At 45.1% G+C, this 19,371-nt stretch overlaps 1 protein-coding gene and 1 non-coding gene across 2 annotated transcripts; one reads left to right on the top strand and one right to left on the bottom strand.

Moving 5' to 3' along the window:
• The first annotated feature begins 818 nt into the window (after positions 1–818).
• Positions 819–1,406, top strand: LOC142803167 (uncharacterized). Its single transcript, XM_075888265.1, has one exon. It carries the CDS (start codon positions 819–821, stop codon positions 1,404–1,406), a length of 588 nt encoding a protein of 195 aa, XP_075744380.1.
• Positions 1,407–18,695: 17,289 nt separating this feature from the next.
• TRNAT-UGU (transfer RNA threonine (anticodon UGU)) lies at positions 18,696–18,768 on the bottom strand. Its single transcript has one exon. It is a non-coding gene; the product is annotated as a tRNA-Thr (tRNA).
• Positions 18,769–19,371: the final 603 nt, after the last annotated feature.

The raw sequence follows: 19,371 nt of genomic DNA, 5'->3' as shown, positions 1-19,371 counted from the left end.
GAAAGGCAAAATGTCATATGCTAGGAATCGTATGGCATGATCGTTTTGGTTGGTTAACAGTGATGGCGCATGTATTTGGATACCACAAAAGATTGGTTCTTGAGGTATACTAGTGATATATTTCCCAATTGATATATTTCCAAATTGATATATTTCACAATTGGCAGCAGCGGTTGCGGTCGCAAACAAGTCGCTAATCTACTGCTACTTTCGTCACAGGACAGTATATGCGGAACTGTCTACGAGCCGAAGCAAGGAAAGGATATCGCCTCTGCACGTGTATCGCCAGCGGACCGTTTCGTCACGACAGTGATTGGTGTGCTGCGTCTGCCCTCTACCGGCCAAGTTCCCGCATATAAGCAAGCATCGCTGGCGCCGAGTCACAATTGGCAGCAGCGGTTGCGGTCGCAAACAAGTCGCTAATCTACTGCTACTTTCGTCACAGGACAGTATATGCGGAACTGTCTACGAGCCGAAGCAAGGAAAGGATATCGCCTCTGCACGTGTATCGCCAGCGGACCGTTTCGTCACGACAGTGATTGGTGTGCTGCGTCTGCCCTCTACCGGCCAAGTTCCCGCATATAAGCAAGCATCGCTGGCGCCGAGTCACAATTGGCAGCAGCGGTTGCGGTCGCAAACAAGTCGCTAATCTACTGCTACTTTCGTCACAGGTTGGTCTTATTTCTCCACCCAACCATACTTCTTTTGTTCCGTGAATACCGTTGCCGCTGCTGCCCAATCGTGTGCTGTTGTACAGAATGCCGACGAACGCTGAGTTGGCAAAAGAAATTGAGTGTTTACGCACTGAGGTCGCGGCGATGCGTGACAGCCTTAGTATGTTCAACGAGCTTGTCGAGAGTGTTAAGAAGCAGAATTCCGACCTCGCTACTGAAAACAAGGCTTTGAAAGATGAAAATAAGCAACTGACACGAAGGGTTTCTGAACTTGAACAGTACTCCCGACTAAATAATGTAGAAATAAAAGGCGTCCCTGCAACAAAAGGTGAAAGCTGTCTGGCAGTTGTTCAGTCCATGGGTGATGCTGTAGGGTGCAAGATTGCACCTGAAGATCTTGATACTGTGCATCGTGTGCCAGCCAAAAAAGACACGAACATTATCGCGCGCTTCTGCTCCCGAGAAAAAAAGACTGAGTTCTTGAAAAAAGTACGCAAGGCCCGCTTGACGACTGCGGCCCTTGGGTTTTCCCAAAACAATCAGAAGCCCTTATATGCAAATGATCATCTCACACAAGAAAGGAAACGGCTGTTCGCACAGGCACTTGAACTGAAAAGAGCTAAAGGCTGGAAACATCTCTGGACTGATCACTGCATGATTAAGGCCAGAAAGACGGACGACAGCCGCGTCTACCGTATCTCTAGTGCGGGTGACCTTGCTGTGTTGGCCTAGCCTACCAGTATTGCTAATTACTGCTTCGTATTTTAAACCTACGCAACAATGTTTTCTTGTCAAGCTCTGAAAAAACATTTCAGTGATAAAAACCCAAAACTATCACTGATACATTTGAATATTCGCAGCCTACGTAAAAACCACAACAGTCTCATTGCATTTCTTTCTTTAATTAATCACAATTTCTCATTTATTTGTTTGTCTGAGACGTGGTTGTCGCCGGACGACAGAAACTTGTATGCGCTATCAGGATACAATGCAGAGTACTGCTATCGTGCTACACCACGGGGCGGTGGATCCGCCGTTTTTATTAAATCGTTATTGTCATACAAACGCCGCAATGACCTTGCGTTTTCTAATATGTTCTGTGAATCTGTATGGATAGAATTTGACAAGAGTGTTTTCTCAGTCGATGGCCGGAACACAGTATTAGGGTGCATTTATCGTTCGCCAGCATCTTCACAGTCTGAGTTCTGTTTACAGTTCGATAAGTTGTTGCACACTATTACGAACGAAAACAAAAATATCATCATCTGCGGAGATATCAACGTCAACATTATCGACCCTACTGATCAGTCATGTTCTGATTATCTCGGGTGTTTACATGGCTACGGTTTTGAATCTTTAATAACCACTCCCACCAGATGTGACATAGCAGGATCTAGTACGTTAATTGACCACATATTAACCAATTTTGCTACAGACAATACAGAAGGAGTCATTGAGCACAGCATAACGGATCATTACCCTATATTCCTGACTTTGGGCACAGAAAATTACAAGTGTAAGGAAAACAAAGAGAGGATATCTTTTAATTCTCAAAAATTCGTATCTATGGTACAATCAATTGACTGGACCGTCGTAATAAGTGAATCCTGCGCTGAAAAGGCTTATCAGCTATTTTCGACTACAGTTACACAATGCATTAACGAATGCACGACGGTACACATCACAGCTCGTCATTTCAGTAATCCCAGAAAACCTTGGGTTACAAGGGCGCTACTTCGTTGTATCTTGAAGAAAAACCAACTTCACAAAAGAGTGTCTTGTGAGCCATTTAACTCTAAACTTAAAATTCGTTTCAAGAAATATTCCAACACGCTTGCAGCCGCACTTAAATGTGCAAAACGAGAATACTTTCAGAAAAAAATTTTGGATAATGGCAATGATACGAGGCGCAACTGGCAGGTCATAAACGAATTCTTAAATAATAAATGTCGTGAGCAGATAACGAAAATTAGAACTGAAGCAGAAACATACAGCCATCCAACTGATATCGCCAATGCGTTCAGTGAGTATTTTAGCAGTACCTGTGAATCTCTGAGAAATCCCCCATTACCAACATTACCTCGCCAGCCTTATTCTTTCTTCTTGCGACCAACGAGTGCAGAGGAAGTTCTTCGTGTTATAACTTCGCTCAGGTCCACGGGACCTGGTCTTGACTCTGTTCATCCATCCCACATCAAGTTAGTCTCTAGTGAGCTATCTCCTGTCATTGCAGATTTTGTTAACAAGATGTTTAAAGCAGGCATATTTCCCGATTCCCTAAAAGTTGGTAGAATAACACCTGTTCACAAAAAAGGTGATCGCGAACTTCTGAGTAATTATAGGCCCATTTGTATTCTTCCATTTTTCAGCAAAATAATCGAGCGTCTTATGCATACAAGATTAATATCCTACCTGACAAAGTTTAATCTGTTGACATCTAAACAGTACGGCTTTCGGCCTGGCTATTCCACTGAGCTTGCGCTTCTAACCCTCACCGATAAAATAAAAGGGGCAATCGACCAAGGCTTCGTAGTTGGTGGCGTATTCATAGATTTAACGAAAGCTTTTGACACAATTAATCACAAAATTCTTATACATAAACTTGAATCGCATGGCATAACTGGCCCTGCACTTCAATTTATATCTAGTTATCTCTGCAATCGCACTCAAGTTGTTCAGATTGACGGTAAAGTTTCAGCAGCTAAGAAAGTAAATCAAGGTGTTCCTCAGGGCTCGATCCTTGGCCCGCTGCTCTTTTTGCTATTTATTAATGATCTACCTAATGTTTTGACCGCTACAGATTGTATCTTATATGCAGATGACACGACCATTTTTACTTATGCTAACAATGTCGATGAGCTACAACGAAACATTAACGTGGATCTACATAGTATAAGTTCCTGGTGTCGAATGAACATGTTAAGAATTAATCCATCAAAAACCGTTTTTATAGTTTTTCATTCCTTCCCGACTGTACTTTCAAAATCTATATCTGTGCGTCTGGACGATAATTTAATTCCCATGTCCGACAGTACAACGTTTCTCGGTGTAGTTCTTGACCGGCATATGAAATTCAATCTTCATGCGCAATCACTCATTCGCAAGATAACCTTTGGAATACGCGCCATAATCAAAACTCGTTCATATTTTCAGCCACACATAATCCACTCCCTTTATCACGCACATATTCACAGCCATTTATCTTATTGCATATCAGCCTGGGGTAACACATATTTGACCCACCTCAACCAGCTACAACGCCTACAGAATCAAGCACTTCGACTCATGACTTTCAGCCATTTCTTAACCAATGCAACGCCACTTTATCAGAATTTAAATATACATCCTCTTTATCACCTCTTTCAGCTGAAGTTATCAGTTGTGATGTATAGGCTTTTTCGCGGTAATGTGCATATAGATGGCATTGTCTTGGAAGGCCTTGTAAATAATAATATTACTAGGTTTTCTGAGCTTGATAACCGCCTTCTGCCTAAAGTTCGCACAAACTACGGCAAGTTCACTACCACATTTACGGGAATCAAGCTGTGGAATTCCCTTCCTTACGTAATAAAATCATCAACCACAGAACATGCATTCAAAAACCAAGTAAAGAAATATTTTTTGCAACAGTTGTCTTCATCTTAGCAACTGCTTTTTAATGTAGCGATAACAATTGCTACATGTTATATTGTCCTTACGTTTTGTATTATAACTTGCGCTTGTTTGTTCTTCAGAGTTTTCTTTTTTGCCTTGCTAAACATATATGTATTTTCTACTTTCGTTTTTTCGCACTGTGCTTTTTTTTTTCTTACTGAAGATACCGTAACAACTGAATGTTGTACATTTTGTTTCTTCTCCCGTTAACATCGTGTATGGGAGCCCCCCTGACAGTTTCCAACTTTGGGGCTCCTTGTGTGTATTACCAATCCTGTACGCACTTTTCTGTAAACTGACATCGTTGTTGAATAAACTTGAACTTGAACTTGAATTAATGTCTCCATTCTACTTGAAATAAAGCATTACAGTCGAACCCCGCTACAACGAAATTCCCGCTGCAATGAAATATTCACAATTCCCCGTTAGCAGTCCATAGGAGTCAATGCACAAATATTGTCGCCACAACGAACACTTTTTTTTTGCCATCCCGCTTCAATGAATTTTCACGATGCGATTTCAGGCTTAGATATTTGCTATACAGTAAACTCAATCTTTCAAATGCTGAACTTGCCTTGAACCGTCTGCCACTTATGCTCGGCTTGTTCGGCACGGACAGTAGAAGCTGAGATCAGAGAGTGAAATCAAAATTTAAATGCAGCAACTAAACCAAGCAGTATCAGTTGCAGACCGAAGGCAGCTGTCTAAGGAATTCGGAATCAAGGAGCAATCAGTGCTGACGTCATTTCCTTTTTTTTGTTGACTAAAGATATTGATACGTGTATGGAACTGTCGCACCGACACAGCTGAATTGGCACCCAAATGAAGAAGACGACAACGTGGTTGTAGTGGGTTGGACTCTGAAGCTTCTCCCGTTGGCCTGCTTGACTGGACGCTCTCTAAGCCGTTAGCAAGACCAGCTCTCGGTGAATAAATCTTTCCCGTAACATCTTTTGGTGGAAGGTGCTGGGTCTTCACACAACCCGGCTCTGGAACTCCGCAGTGGACGCCAGCTTTGTCCAGCCGCGATGCCTGAAACTGGCACTCAGGCCTCGCCATCCGCGCCGTCTCCATCACCGGTGATTTCCCCCCACCTTCTCGACCCTGGCACGTTTTCCGGGACGGACAGCACGGACGTCGAAGAATGGCTCACATTATTCGAGCGCGTCAGCAAGCACTACAGGTGGGACGAAACGCTTATGCTGGCAAATATTCTATTCTACCTACGTGGTACGGCACGCGCCTGGTATGAGACGCATGAAGAAGAATTAACCAGCTGGGACACATGCAAGCAAAAGCTTCGCGATTTGTTCGGTCGGTCAGTTGCTCGTCAGATGGCAGCCAGGCAGGAAGTCGCGTCGCGTGTTCAATCATCGACGGAGTCGTACGTCACGTACATCCAAGACGTACTGGCACTGTGCCGGAAGACGGACAAAAACATGTCCGAGGCGGACAAGATCAGCAACGTGTTGAAAGGCATTGCTGATGATGCTTTCAACATACTAACGTGCAAGAACTGCACCACTGTCGACTCCATCATATCTGAATGCCGGCGATTTGAGCAAGCTAAAAGCAGGCGAATCACCCAACAAATTGCGAGACTACCAAACACTGCTGCGACTTCGTCTTGCGAGGATTCTGCAGCACCCCGTTCACTTGCCCCTCCTGCCAATATCGCAAGGATTGTTCGCCAGGAGCTGGAAGTCATGGCACCCGCTTCCTATCAGCCCCCTGCGCAAGACAACTGGGCAACAGTCTCGCTTATTCAAGCCGTCGTACGTCAGGAGTTTGCTAACCTGGGCGTCCAGGTTCCCCAGCCCGCCAGACTTACGCCGCAGCCCATGAGCACTCCCGTCCACAACGCTGACCACCACTCTGCTCCACTTGTCGCTGCGGCAGCTTCGACTCCTCGGTTTTCACCCCGCTACCGAAATCCATCTGAGTGGCGCACGCATGATGATCGACCAATCTGCTTCTCTTGCTCTCGAGTTGGGCACATCTCCCGCCATTGCCGCAACAGGTCGTATTTCCGGCCAAGCTTTCGTAATGTAGATCGCCGTCAGGACAGCGGACACTATTCGCAACCCGGTTTTCCGGATGACCATATTCTGGACCCTTCAGCTCGCCGTTCATTTCCACGCTCGGAACCGTCCTACGCTGACGTCGTCGCCCAGAGAAACTGGTCCAGCCGCTCGCCGTCACCTCAGGGTCGGCCGTCACGCTCCCCTCAACGCCGCCGCTCTCCGTCACCGGCTTATTCTGCCCATTCCCCGGGAAACTGACGAGTGCAGCTCCTGGAGGTGGCGCTGCGTTGACGACTCGGAACGAAAACCCTCAACCGGCTACAAATTCAAGACGCAATTTACTTCGGGTGTTTGTTGATGGCCACGCCGTTACTGCTCTAATTGACACTGGTGCCCAAGTATCTGTTCTGAGTTCTACACTTCGATCTCGCCTGAAAAAGGTTCTCACACCAGCTATGTTCTCTACTGTTCGAGTTGCCAACGGAAGTCGAACATCGGTGCTTGGTATGTGCACTGCCCGCGTTACTGTTGCTGGCCACCACACTTCCGTTCTCTTCGCAGTCCTCGATGCTTGCCCACACGACGTCATCCTTGGAATTGACTTCTTAACCGCCCACTCCGCCCTCATCGATTGTTCTACCGGTATCTTACGGCTCGAATTGCCTTTGTGCTCCGATTTCACTCCTCCAAGTCGCACTCGGCTACGATCCGTGGAGTCTCTACGGCTACCACCCCAGGCTGCTATGCACATTCCTCTGTCGCCCTTCCCGTCCGTTCCTGATGGAGACTATCTGGTAGCTCCCCTCATTGATTTGACTCTTACGCACCACATCGCACTACCACATACTGTAGTGGTTGTTGCTAACAACACGGTGCTACTTCCAGTTCTGAACTTCTCTACGTCGACCCAAGCGCTTCCCCAAGGCATGACTTTAGCCAATCTTTCCACCCTTGATGAATGTTCAATTTGTTCTTTTACACCTGACACTAAGACCATGACGAAACCTGTCATCACGTCGCAAAATAAGGCGTTCCTCGACAAAATGATATCCAGTGACCTCTTACCTTCCCAAGTTGCGGCGCTCCGGGGTGTTCTATTTTCTTACCTGGATATCTTTGACGTTGACGACCGTCCCCTGGGCTGCACAAGTGCCGTAACCCACCGCATCGACACCGGCGACGCCAGTCCACTTCACAAACGCCCTTATCGCGTGTCACGTGCTGAGCGCCAAGTAATACAGACGGAGGTCGAGAAAATGCTCAGTAAAGACGTCATTGAGCCGTCATCGAGTCCTTGGGCCTCCCCTGTGGTCTTAGTTAAAAAGAAGGACAACACCTGGCGTTTTTGCGTCGACTATCGCCACCTGAATCGGATCACCAAGAAAGACGTTTATCCTTTACCTCGAATCGATGATGCGCTCGACTGCCTCTACGGCGCCAACTATTTCTCGTCCCTTGACCTTCGATCCGGATACTGGCAAATTTCGGTCGACGACCGCGACCGCGAGAAGACGGCATTCATCACACCCGACGGCCTTTACCAATTCAAGGTCATGCCTTTTGGTTTGTGCAATGCCCCGGCTACTTTTGGACGTATGATGGACTCTCTTCTTCGCGGTTTTAAATGGTTGACCTGCCTCTGCTATCTGGATGATGTAATAGTTTTCTCGCCCACCTTCGAAAGCCACCTGTCTCGTCTCTCGGCAATTCTTTACGTTTTTCGTTGCGCTGGTCTCCAACTCAATTCATCGAAATGCTCATTTGGACGTCGGCAGATTAAACTACTCGGCTACCTTGTTGACGCCACTGGTGTTCAACCCGACCCTGACAAAGTCCGTGCAGTCCGAGAATTCCCGGTTCCGCGTTCCACACAAGAAGTTCGCAGTTTTATTGGGCTCTGCTCATACTTCCGCCGCTTTGTCTTCAATTTCGCGGATATTGCTAGGCCCCTCACGGATCTCCTCAAAAAGAATGTGGCATTTTCTTGGGGAAGCGACCAAGAACATTCCTTCGCGTCGCTAATTACCGCCCTCACATCACCACCTGTGTTGGCTCATTTTGATCCAGCAGCTCGAACAGAGCTTCGCACCGATGCAAGCGGCCATGGCATTGGTGCTATACTCGCTCAGATACAGAACGGCACCAACCGTGTGATAGCCTACGCTAGCCGTCTTTTGTCGCAAGCGGAACAAAATTATTTTATCACTGAGCGGGAATGCTTAGCCCTCGTTTGGGCTATTGCGAAATTCCGTCCGTACTTATACGGACGTCCGTTCGCAGTCATCACGGACCATCATGCGCTTTGCTGGCTGTCGACGCTTAAGGATCCTACAGGAAGACTCGGCCGATGGGCACTTCGATTACAGGAGTACACGTTCTCCGTTGTTTACAAATCTGGAAAGCTGCACAGCGATGCTGACTGCTTATCCCGGCACCCTGTTGATCCACCTAGCGCCACTGATTTGGAATCCGATGCCTGCGTTTTAGCCATCACTGACTTTCTGAACGTGGCTGATGAACAGCGCCAAGATCCATCGCTGCTCACCATCATTGACCGCCTTCAATCGCGTTATGCTGACCCTTCTCTTAGCAGATACCTGCTTCAAGACAACGTTTTGTACCGCCGCAACTTACACCCCGACGGCGCCGAACTTTTACTCGTCGTACCGCATCACCTGCGAAAGGATGTTCTGCGACAATTCCACGACGCTCCAACTTCTGGACATCTAGGAGTCTCTAGAACTTACGACCGCATTCGACGGCGAGTATTCTGGAAGGGTCTGTACCGCTCTGTTCGCCGTTACGTCACATCTTGTGACCTCTGCCAGCGCCGAAAGAAGCCTATGACTCCCCCTGCCGGTCTACTTCAACCTATTGAAGTTCCAGCCGAGCCATTTTATCGAGTGGGGTTGGACTTGCTAGGCCCTTTTCCTACTTCTACAACTGGAAATAAATGGATTGCAGTGGCCACAGACTATGCCACTCGGTATGCAATCACTCGAGCGCTACCAACCAGCTGCGCAACCGACGTTGCCGACTTCCTGCTGTACGACATTATTCTCTAGCACGGCGCTCCGACCCACCTGCTCACAGACCGTGGTCGCTACTTTCTATCTCGTGTGGTTGATGATCTACTCCGATCTTGAGCTACCCGTCACAACTTCACCACATCTTACCACCCTCAGACTAACGGCCTTACGGAGCGACTAAACCGCACATTGACGGACATGCTTTCCATGTACGTATCTACCGACCACACTGATTGGGACATAGCTCTTCCGTTCGTAACCTTCGCCTATAACTCGTCGCGTCATGAAACAGCGGGCTACTCCCCTTTTTATCTACTCTATGGACGTCATCCCTTACTGCCCTTCGACACACTGCTTTCATCAGACCACCCATCCTCCACATCGTACGCTCAGGATGCAATCACCCGTGCCCTCACGGCACGTGCGGTAGCGCGTGCTCGGTTATCGTCGTCGCAGACAGCACAGAAGTCTCTTTATGACCGTCGACATAGAGATGCCGTTTTTTCTGCGGGATCTCTTGTTCTCCTGTGGCTCCCATCTTGACGTGTTGGCCTCTGCGAGAAACTACTATCGCGATACGCTGGGCCCTACCGAGTCATTCGTCAGGTCACACCTGTGACCTACGAGATTGCCGCTACCACAAACTCATCAGCTGCTGCTCCCAGAACGGAAGTGGTCCACGTTTCTCGTCTCAAGCCCTACAACGCCGACTCGCTCATTTAACAGGCACCGAGACGGTGCCTTACGGGCCGGGGTGATGATACGTGTATGGAACTGTCGCACCGACACAGCTGAATTGGCACCCAAATGAAGAAGACGACAACGTGGTTGTAGTGGGTTGGACTCTGAAGCTTCTCCCGTTGGCCTGCTTGACAGGGCGCTCTCTAAGCCGTTAGCAAGACCAGCTCTCGGTGAATAAATCTTTCCCGTAACAATATTTTACATGATCCAATGCATATCCTACTGGAAGGCATTATACGAAAATAAATACATTTGTTTCTCAAGGCTGCAATCACAGAAAAGCAGTGACTATCACTTAAACAGCTTAATGATGCCATAACGCATTTCAAATTTCATCGTTTAATAAACACAAGTGACAAGCCACGGCCCTTTCAAACGGACCTACATATGCCACTGATCCTTAATGACTATCTTCCAGAAGGGTCACCACATGTCAAATGTCTAGTGCATTTACCACAGACTACGCAGTTAGTATTGTCACCATTTTTGTCTGCAGATGTTGCTGGTTATCTTGAAGACATAGTTGTTAATCATCATGAACTTTTCATATCATGCTATGGAGAAGATGCAGTTTTATATAAAATGCACATGTTAGTGCCCGTTGTGGATCAAATAAAGACACATGGCCCAGGACGTCATGATTGGACAATGCGAATGGAAGCAAAAAATGACATTCCTAAAGCAAAAACAATGTTTAACTTTAGGAACATCTCACTCTCAACGAGTGGGTTTTTACAGGTTAGTACTTCTCATGCCCTCTGGAATGATGATGGCAGCCCTAAATGCTTATGTGAAGCCACAAAAATACCAGTTTCGGGAGTTCCTGTTGTTCTTTCTCCAGTTTTCTGTAATGCTGGATTGCCTGAATGCCAAAAATGCAAGATTATTTTTCTTGGTTCTGTTTCGCCTGGCGTATTGCTGATTCTTGAATGTATCTAATTTAATCATGGGTAATCCACCTCATGAGCCATAGACTTAGCTCTCGCAGAAAAGCACTTGCCTGGGCTTTTTTTTTTTTACTAGATCGCCATTTTCTCATACTGCATAGGCTACCTCAATATCATCAGGGATTCCTAAACATATGACTGTCAGAGCGTCCTCCTTAGCACAATAGTCACAATGGCCTAAAAAACAATCACTTGTAGGGGAGCTGCAAAGACATAGTTCTTTCAAGGAGTCCGCCATGTAGGCACCACCGGTGACGTCTTGTAGGGCAGAAACACACTCCGTGGCATTAGCACAGTATATACAAAGGCACACTTTTTGGTGTGGTGCAAGAAGAACCCACTTCGGCATCAGTGAATAAAACTTTGAGAGCCCAATAGACATGTTCGGATTAGCTTCTCTAAAGAGACGGTAAGCCTCTCGCACCGAACGGGTCATAAACCTTTTCGAAACAAGCTCGTTTTTTCCGTCAATGATAACAGATACTACATCTTTTTGTTTGGACTCTGCCGAGAGCAGCTATACTCATCTTTGGAGTAGTAAGCCATAGCTGCCTGGACGTCCATTGGATTCAGCCGTGTCCTTTTTACCACATTTAGTGCTAACCATATCCCGTGTTTTGCGCGCCAGCGTCGGGATCTGTATATCATGTAAGCTGACAAGTTTGGTATAAGCGCTTGGAGTTTTCCGCGCTCTATATCGCTCGGCAACAGTGTCAACAAACACATGCACTCATTTTAGATCTGATGGTTGGAAGTGGCGATTACACACGTTACCGTGGCATTTCACGGTTACTGTAGAATTGCTGCTAAGTTGTCTTGGCTCTGCATGAACTTTGCTATTTTGCACATGCAGCTTCTTCAGTCGCATATGTGACAATGCTTCAGGTGTGTTTACGCACCGCTCCTGACTTTTGCCTTTTTCTTCTTCCGGCAAAAACTCATCAGCTGTTTCAGCTGCGAAGCCATTAGACGAAGACAGCATATCTCTGAGGCGTCTGAAACAGTTCTGGCAGACGTGGTTGTTGTTACGTGCATGGCGGGCAGCTTTCGGAAAAAGCTTCTGGAGGGCAAACAGGCCGATGTCTTCGACCTTGCCGAAGTTTCTTTGATACGGTATTTTTTTTATGCAACATGAGGTAATCTGAACAAAATACTCTATCCCGGCTGAAGTGGTCAGCCATCGGCACGCTCCTTGAGGCTCAAATTACTGGCATTGCAACTATGCGTGAAACCGGAAGCACGAAAGTGATCTATCTGTCATCTGTTCTTATGTCTCTCACCTTTAATGAGAGCAGACGTAAAACAGCGTGCACAAGTATCTGCAGTGCGAATGCAAAACAGAAGTATGGTACGATAAAATGAATTTCACAATGTTTTTGTTGATAAAATTATGGGAGGCGTAATCTTTGTCCCTACTTTGAACCATATGATCTAAAGCATTGCCTCCGAGATGCGGCGCACAGCAATTCATCTCTAGAGCAGAAGACGGATGACATCATCATCAGCCTGACTACGTCCACTGCAGGACAAAGGCCTCTCCCATGTTCCGCCAGTTAACCCGGTCCCGTGCTTGCTGCTTCCAATTTATACCCGCAAACTTCTTAATCTCATCTGCCCACCTAACCTTCTGTCTCCCCCTAACCCGCTTCCCTTCTCTGGGAATCCAGTCAGTTACCCTTAATGACCAGCGGTTATCCTGTCTACGCGCTACATGCCCTGCCCATGTCCATTTCTTCTTCTTGATTTCAGCTATGATATCCTTAACCCCCGTTTGTTCCCTAATCCACTCTGCTCTCCTCTTGTCTCTTAAGGTTACACCTACCATTTTTCTTTCCATTGCTCGCTGCGTCGTCCTCAATTTAAGCTGAACCCTGTTTGTTAGTCTCCAGGTTTCTGCTCCGTAGCTAAGTACCGGCAAGATACAGCTGTTATATACCTTCCTCTTGAGGGATAGTGGCAATCTACCTGTCATAATTTGAGAGTGCTTGCCGAATGTGCTCCACCCCATTCTTATTCTTCTAGTTACTTCAATCTCGTGGTTCGGCTCTGCGGTTATTACCTGCCCTAAGTAGACATAGTCTTTTACAACTTCAAGTGCACTATTACCTATCTCGAAGCGCTGCTCTTTGGCGAGGTTGTTGTACATTACTTTCGTTTTCTGCAGATTAATTTTAAGACCCACTTTTCTGCTCTCCTTGTCTAACTCCGTAATCATGAGTTGCAATTCGTCCCCCGAGTTACTCAGCAATGCAATGTCATCGGCGAAGCGCAGGTTACTAAGGTATTCTCCATTGACTCTTATCCCTAACTGTTCCCATTCTAGGCTTCTGAAAACCTCCTGTAAGCACGCGGTAAATAGCATTGGGGAAATGCTATTTACCGCGTAAAGACGGATGACAACTTGCCCTAAAGCGTGTTCTTCAGTCTAATGCGGTAGTCTTCGTGCTTCAAATGATAAAAATTTGTTATGAATCGTTTATGAACTCATTCAACACTCAATTCTCTTACCCAATGTGTTGCAAACACATGGCCGTCACAACAGCTCCATCTGTGTGTCACTAATGGAGAGGCACTACATATTAGAAGTCTCAGTGCTCTACGTATAAGAGTGAATTCAGATACTGTAGAATATTGTGTTCAATATAGTTACTCCTATCTGCTAAAACAGCCTTTCTTCACCAAATGCGGTCACGTTTACTCGCGTTTGAAGCTCATTGCCGCTTTTCCGTTCAGAGTTCTAGATTTTTCAACTTATCAGTGCATTCTCGAAAAGCTCGGATTTGTGCCACGAATATTGTCGCTAAAAACGAAATATTGCAACATGTTTTTCTATATTACTGTATGATGGCCTTCGGTTGTCTATTTACGTGATTTTATGAAAAATCGAATATGGGGTTTTTTAATTATATTTCAGTGGAGTACACTTTTGCCAATATGAGAACTTTGAGGCAATATATAAAAAATTGCATTTGCCCTACGGCAAAAATAATTTATGTACCTAATGAACACTCTATATTCTTAAAACGTGTCAAGTTTGAAAACGCTGATTGCATTACTTTCGGAGAAAAAAATGAGGAATACGTAATTTATTTTAAACTGTCGCAAAACTAGACATTTTTAAAAGCTATTTTCTTAAGGTCTGCAAACTTGAAACCGTATGAATTCATTCTTCATTAGACATGCATTTCAGGTAAAAAATATCTTCCTTAAAACAAAAATATTTGCCTTTTTATAGCATCTGCAATTTTCGAAAATGACAGGTGACTAAATTGATGCCTCCGTGTTGGTGAAGTCTGATGTTTTTTTTCTCGTAAGTTATGCCGTTAATCATAAAACAAAGTTGACTTTCGGGCTACCTGGTGAGAGGTGCACGAAAGATAAAATACTCAATGACATCTAAAATATTTCCGTGTTTTAACACAATATTAATGAGATATAACAGACAGTAATGCCAAGGAATGTACAGGGGAAGTTATTAGAACCAATGGAATGTAAATAGGAAGAAAGAAATGTGGATGAAAAAATTACCAGCTGTGAGCAGGAATCGAACCCACGACCTTCGAATAACGCGTTCGATTCTCTCACCACTGAGCTATCACAGCGACCGTCCCTCCATCCACTTTTTGGGGTGTATACGTGAATTTAGAAGTAGGAGTGACAGTCAGCGCCATCTATGAGCCAAACGACGAGTGTGAAAACACTCTTATTGGCATGTTTGGCGTCACGTAGCACGTGAACTTGTTATGAGCGGGCAGCTGATTAATTGTCCCTCTTATACAACCTAAACACACCAAGTCTGCCAGTTCGAGACCCTCGTTCAATGAAATAAGGGAGAGAAGTGTATACCTAAGGGGTCGTATTTCCGTGTTTTAACACAATATTAATGAGGTATAACAGACAGTATTGCCAAGGAATCTACAGGGGAAGTAATTAGAACAGATGGATGGTAAATAAGAAGAAAGAAAAGTGGATGAAAAAATTACCAGCTGTGAGCAGGAATTGAACCCACGACCTTCGAATAACGCGTTCGATGCTCTAACCACTGAGCTATCACAGCGGCCGTCCCTTCATCCACTTTTTGGGGTTTATACGTGAATTTAGAAGTAGGAGTGACAGTCAGCGCCATCTATAAGCCAAACAACGAGTGTGAAAACACTCTTATTCGCATGTTTGGCGTCACGTAGCACGTGAACTTATTATGAGCGGCCAGCTGATTAATTGTCCCTCTTATACAACCTAAACACACCAAGTCTGCCAGTACGAGACCCTCGTTGAATGAAATAAGGGAGAGAAGTGTATACCTAAGGGCTCGTATTTCCTTGTTTTAACAAAATATTAATGAGATATAACAGACAGTAATGCCGAGGAATGTACAGGGGAAGTTATTAGCACCAATGGAATGTAAATAAGAAGAAAGAAAAGAGGATGAAAAAATTACTAGCTGTGAGCAGGAATCGAACCGCACGACCTTCGAAAAAACGTGTGCGATGCTCTAACCACTGAGCTATCACAGCGGCCGTCCCTCCATCCACTTTTTGGGGTTTATACGTGAATTTAGAAGTAGGAGTGACAGTCAGCGCCATCTATGAGCCAAACAACGAGTGTGAAAACACTCTTATTCGCATGTTTGGCGTCACGTAGCACGTGAACTTATTATGAGCGGGCAGCTGATTAATTGTCCCTCTTATACAACCTAAACACACCAAGTCTGCCAGTACGAGACCCTCGTTCAATGAAATAAGGGAGAGAAGTGTATACCTAAGGGCTCGTATTTCCGTGTTTTAACACAATATTAATGAGATATAACAGACAGTAATGCCAAGGAATGTACAGGAGAAGTTATTAGAACCAATGGAATGTAAATAGGAAGAAAGAAATGTGGATGAAAAAATTACCAGCTGTGAGCAGGAATCGAACCCACGACCTTCGAATAACGCGTTCGATTCTCTCACCACTGAGCTATCACAGCGGCCGTCCCTCCATCCACTTTTTGGGGTGTATACGTGAATTTAGAAGTAGGAGTGACAGTCAGCGCCCTCTATGAGCCAAACGACGAGTGTGAAAACACTCTTATTGGCATGTTTGGCGTCACGTAGCACGTGAACTTATTATGAGCGGGCAGCTGATTAATTGTCCCTCTTATACAACCTAAACACACCAAGTCTGCCAGTTCGAGACCCTCGTTCAATGAAATAAGGGAGAGAAGTGTATACCTAAGGGCTCGTATTTCCGTGTTTTAACACAATATTATTGAGATGTAACAGACAGTAATGCCAAGGAATCTACAGGGGAAGTTATTAGAACCAATGGATTGTAAATAAGAAGAAAGAAAAGTGGATGAAAAAATTACCAGCTGTGAGCAGGAATTGAACCCACGACCTTCGAATAACGCGTTCGATGCTCTAACCACTGAGCTATCACAGCGGCCGTCCCTTCATCCACTTTTTGGGGTTCATACGTGAATTTAGAAGTAGGAGTGACAGTCAGCGCCATCTATAAGCCAAACAACGAGTGTGAAAACACTCTTATTCGCATGTTTGGCGTCACGTAGCACGTGAACTTATTATGAGCGGGCAGCTGATTAATTGTCCCTCTTATACAACCTAAACGCACCAAGTCTTCCAGTAGGAGACCCTCGTTGAATGCAATAAGGGAGAGAAGTGTATACCTAAGGGCTCGTATTTCCGTGTTTTAACACAATAATAATGAGATATAACAGACAGTAATGCCAAGAAATGTACAGGGGAAGTTATTAGAACCAATGGAATGTAAATAAGAAGAAAGAAAAGTGGATGAAAAAATTACCAGCCGTGAGCAGGAATCGAACCCACGACCTTCGAAAAACGCGTGCGATGCTCTAACCACTGAACTATAACAGCGGCCGTCCCTCCATCCACTTTTTGGGGTTTATACGTGAATTTAGAAGTAGGAGTGACAGTCAGCGCCATCTATAAGCCAAACAACGAGTGTGAAAACACTCTTATTCGAATGTTTGGCGTCACGTAGCACGTGAACTTATTATGAGCGGGCAGCTGATTAATTGTCCCTCTTATACAACCTAAACACACCAAGTCTGCCAGTTCGAGACCCTCGTTCAATGAAATAAGGGAGAGAAGTGTATACCTAAGGGCTCGTATTTCCGTGTTTTAACACAATAATAATGAGATATAACAGACAGTAATGCCAAGGAATGTACAGGGGAAGTTATTAGAACCAATGGAATGTAAATAGGAAGAAAAAAATGTGGATGAAAAAATTACCAGCTGTGAGCAGGAATCAAACCCACGACCTTCGAATAACGCGTTCGATGCTCTAACCACTGAGCTATCACAGCAGCCGTCCCTCCATCCACTTTTTGGGGTTTATACGTGAATTTAGAAGTAGGAGTGACAGTCAGCGCCCTCTATGAGCCAAACGACGAGTGTGAAAACACTCTTATTGGCATGTTTGGCGTCACGTAGCACGTGAACTTATTATGAGCGGGCAGCTGTATAATTGTCCCTCTTATACAACCTAAACACACCAAGTCTGCCAGTTCGAGACCCTCGTTCAATGAAATAAGGCAGAGAAGTGTATACCTAAGGGCTCGTATTTCCGTGTTTTAACACAATATTAATGAGATGTAACAGACAGTAATGCCAAGGAATCTACAGGGGAAGTTATTAGAACCAATGGATTGTAAATAAGAAGAAAGAAAAGTGGATGAAAAAATTACCAGCTGTGAGCAGGAATTGAACCCACGACCTTCGAATAACGCGTTCGATGCTCTAACCACTGAGCTATCACAGCGGCCGTCCCTTCATCCACTTTTTGGGGTTCATACGTGAATTTAGAAGTAGGAGTGACAGTCAGCGCCATCTATAAGCCAAACAACGAGTGTGAAAACACTCTTATTCGCATGTTTGGCGTCACGTAGCACGTGAACTTATTATGAGCGGGCAGCTGATTAATTGTCCCTCTTATACAACCTAAACGCACCAAGTCTTCCAGTACGAGACCCTCGTTGAATGCAATAAGGGAGAGAAGTGTATACCTAAGGGCTCGTATTTCCGTGTTTTAACACAATAATAATGAGATATAACAGACAGTAATGCCAAGAAATGTACAGGGGAAGTTATTAGAACCAATGGAATGTAAATAGGAAGAAAGAAAAGTGGATGAAAAAATTACCAGCCGTGAGCAGGAATCGAACCCACGACCTTCGAAAAACGCGTGCGATGCTCTAACCACTGAGCTATCACAGCGGCCGTCCCTCCATCCACTTTTTGGGGTTTATACGTGAATTTAGAAGTAGGAGTGACCGTCAGCGCCATCTATAAGCCAAACAACGAGTGTGAAAACACTCTTATTCGCATGTTTGGCGTCACGTAGCACGTGAACTTATTATGAGCGGGCAGCTGATTAATTGTCCCTCTTATACAACCTAAACACACCAAGTCTGCCAGTTCGAGACCCTCGTTCAATGAAATAAGGGAGAGAAGTGTATACCTAAGGGCTCGTATTTCCGTGTTTTAACACAATAATAATGAGATATAACAGACAGTAATGCCAAGGAATGTACAGGGGAAGTTATTAGAACCAATGGAATGTAAATAGGAAGAAAAAAGTGTGGATGAAAAAATTACCAGCTGTGAGCAGGAATCAAACCCACGACCTTCGAATAACACGTTCGATGCTCTAACCACTGAGCTATCACAGCAGCCGTCCCTCCATCCACTTTTTGGGGTTTATACGTGAATTTAGAAGTAGGAGTGACAGTCACAGCAATCTATAAGCCAAACAACGAGTGTGAAAACATTCTTATTCGCATGTTTGGCGTCACGTAGCATGTGAACTTATTATGAGCGGGCAGCTGATTAATTGTCCCTCTTATACAACCTAAACACGCCAAGTCTGCCAGTACGAGACCCTCGTTGAATGCAATAAGGGAGAGAAGTGTACACCTAAGGGCTCGTATTTCCGTGTTTTAACACAATATTAATGAGATATAACAGACAGTAATGCCAAGGAATCTACAGGGGAAGTTATTAGATTCAATGGATTGTAAATAAGAAGAAAGAAAAGTGGATGCAAAAATTACCAGCTGTGAGCAGGAATCGAACCCACGACCTTCGAACAACGCGTTCGATGCTCTAACCACTGAGCTATCACAGCGGCCGTCCCTTCATCCACTTTTTGGGGTTTATACGTGAATTTAGAAGTAGGAGTGACAGTCAGCACCATCTATAAGCCAAACAACGAGTGTGAAAACACTCTTATTCGCATGTTTGGCGTCACGTAGCACGTGAACTTATTATGAGTG

This window comes from Rhipicephalus microplus, chromosome 3, assembly GCF_043290135.1.
Source record: "Rhipicephalus microplus isolate Deutch F79 chromosome 3, USDA_Rmic, whole genome shotgun sequence".
Taxonomy (NCBI): Eukaryota; Metazoa; Arthropoda; class Arachnida; order Ixodida; family Ixodidae; genus Rhipicephalus; species Rhipicephalus microplus.
The sequence above is the reverse complement of the archived record's forward strand: the minus strand, read 5'-3'. Positions and strand labels throughout refer to the sequence as shown.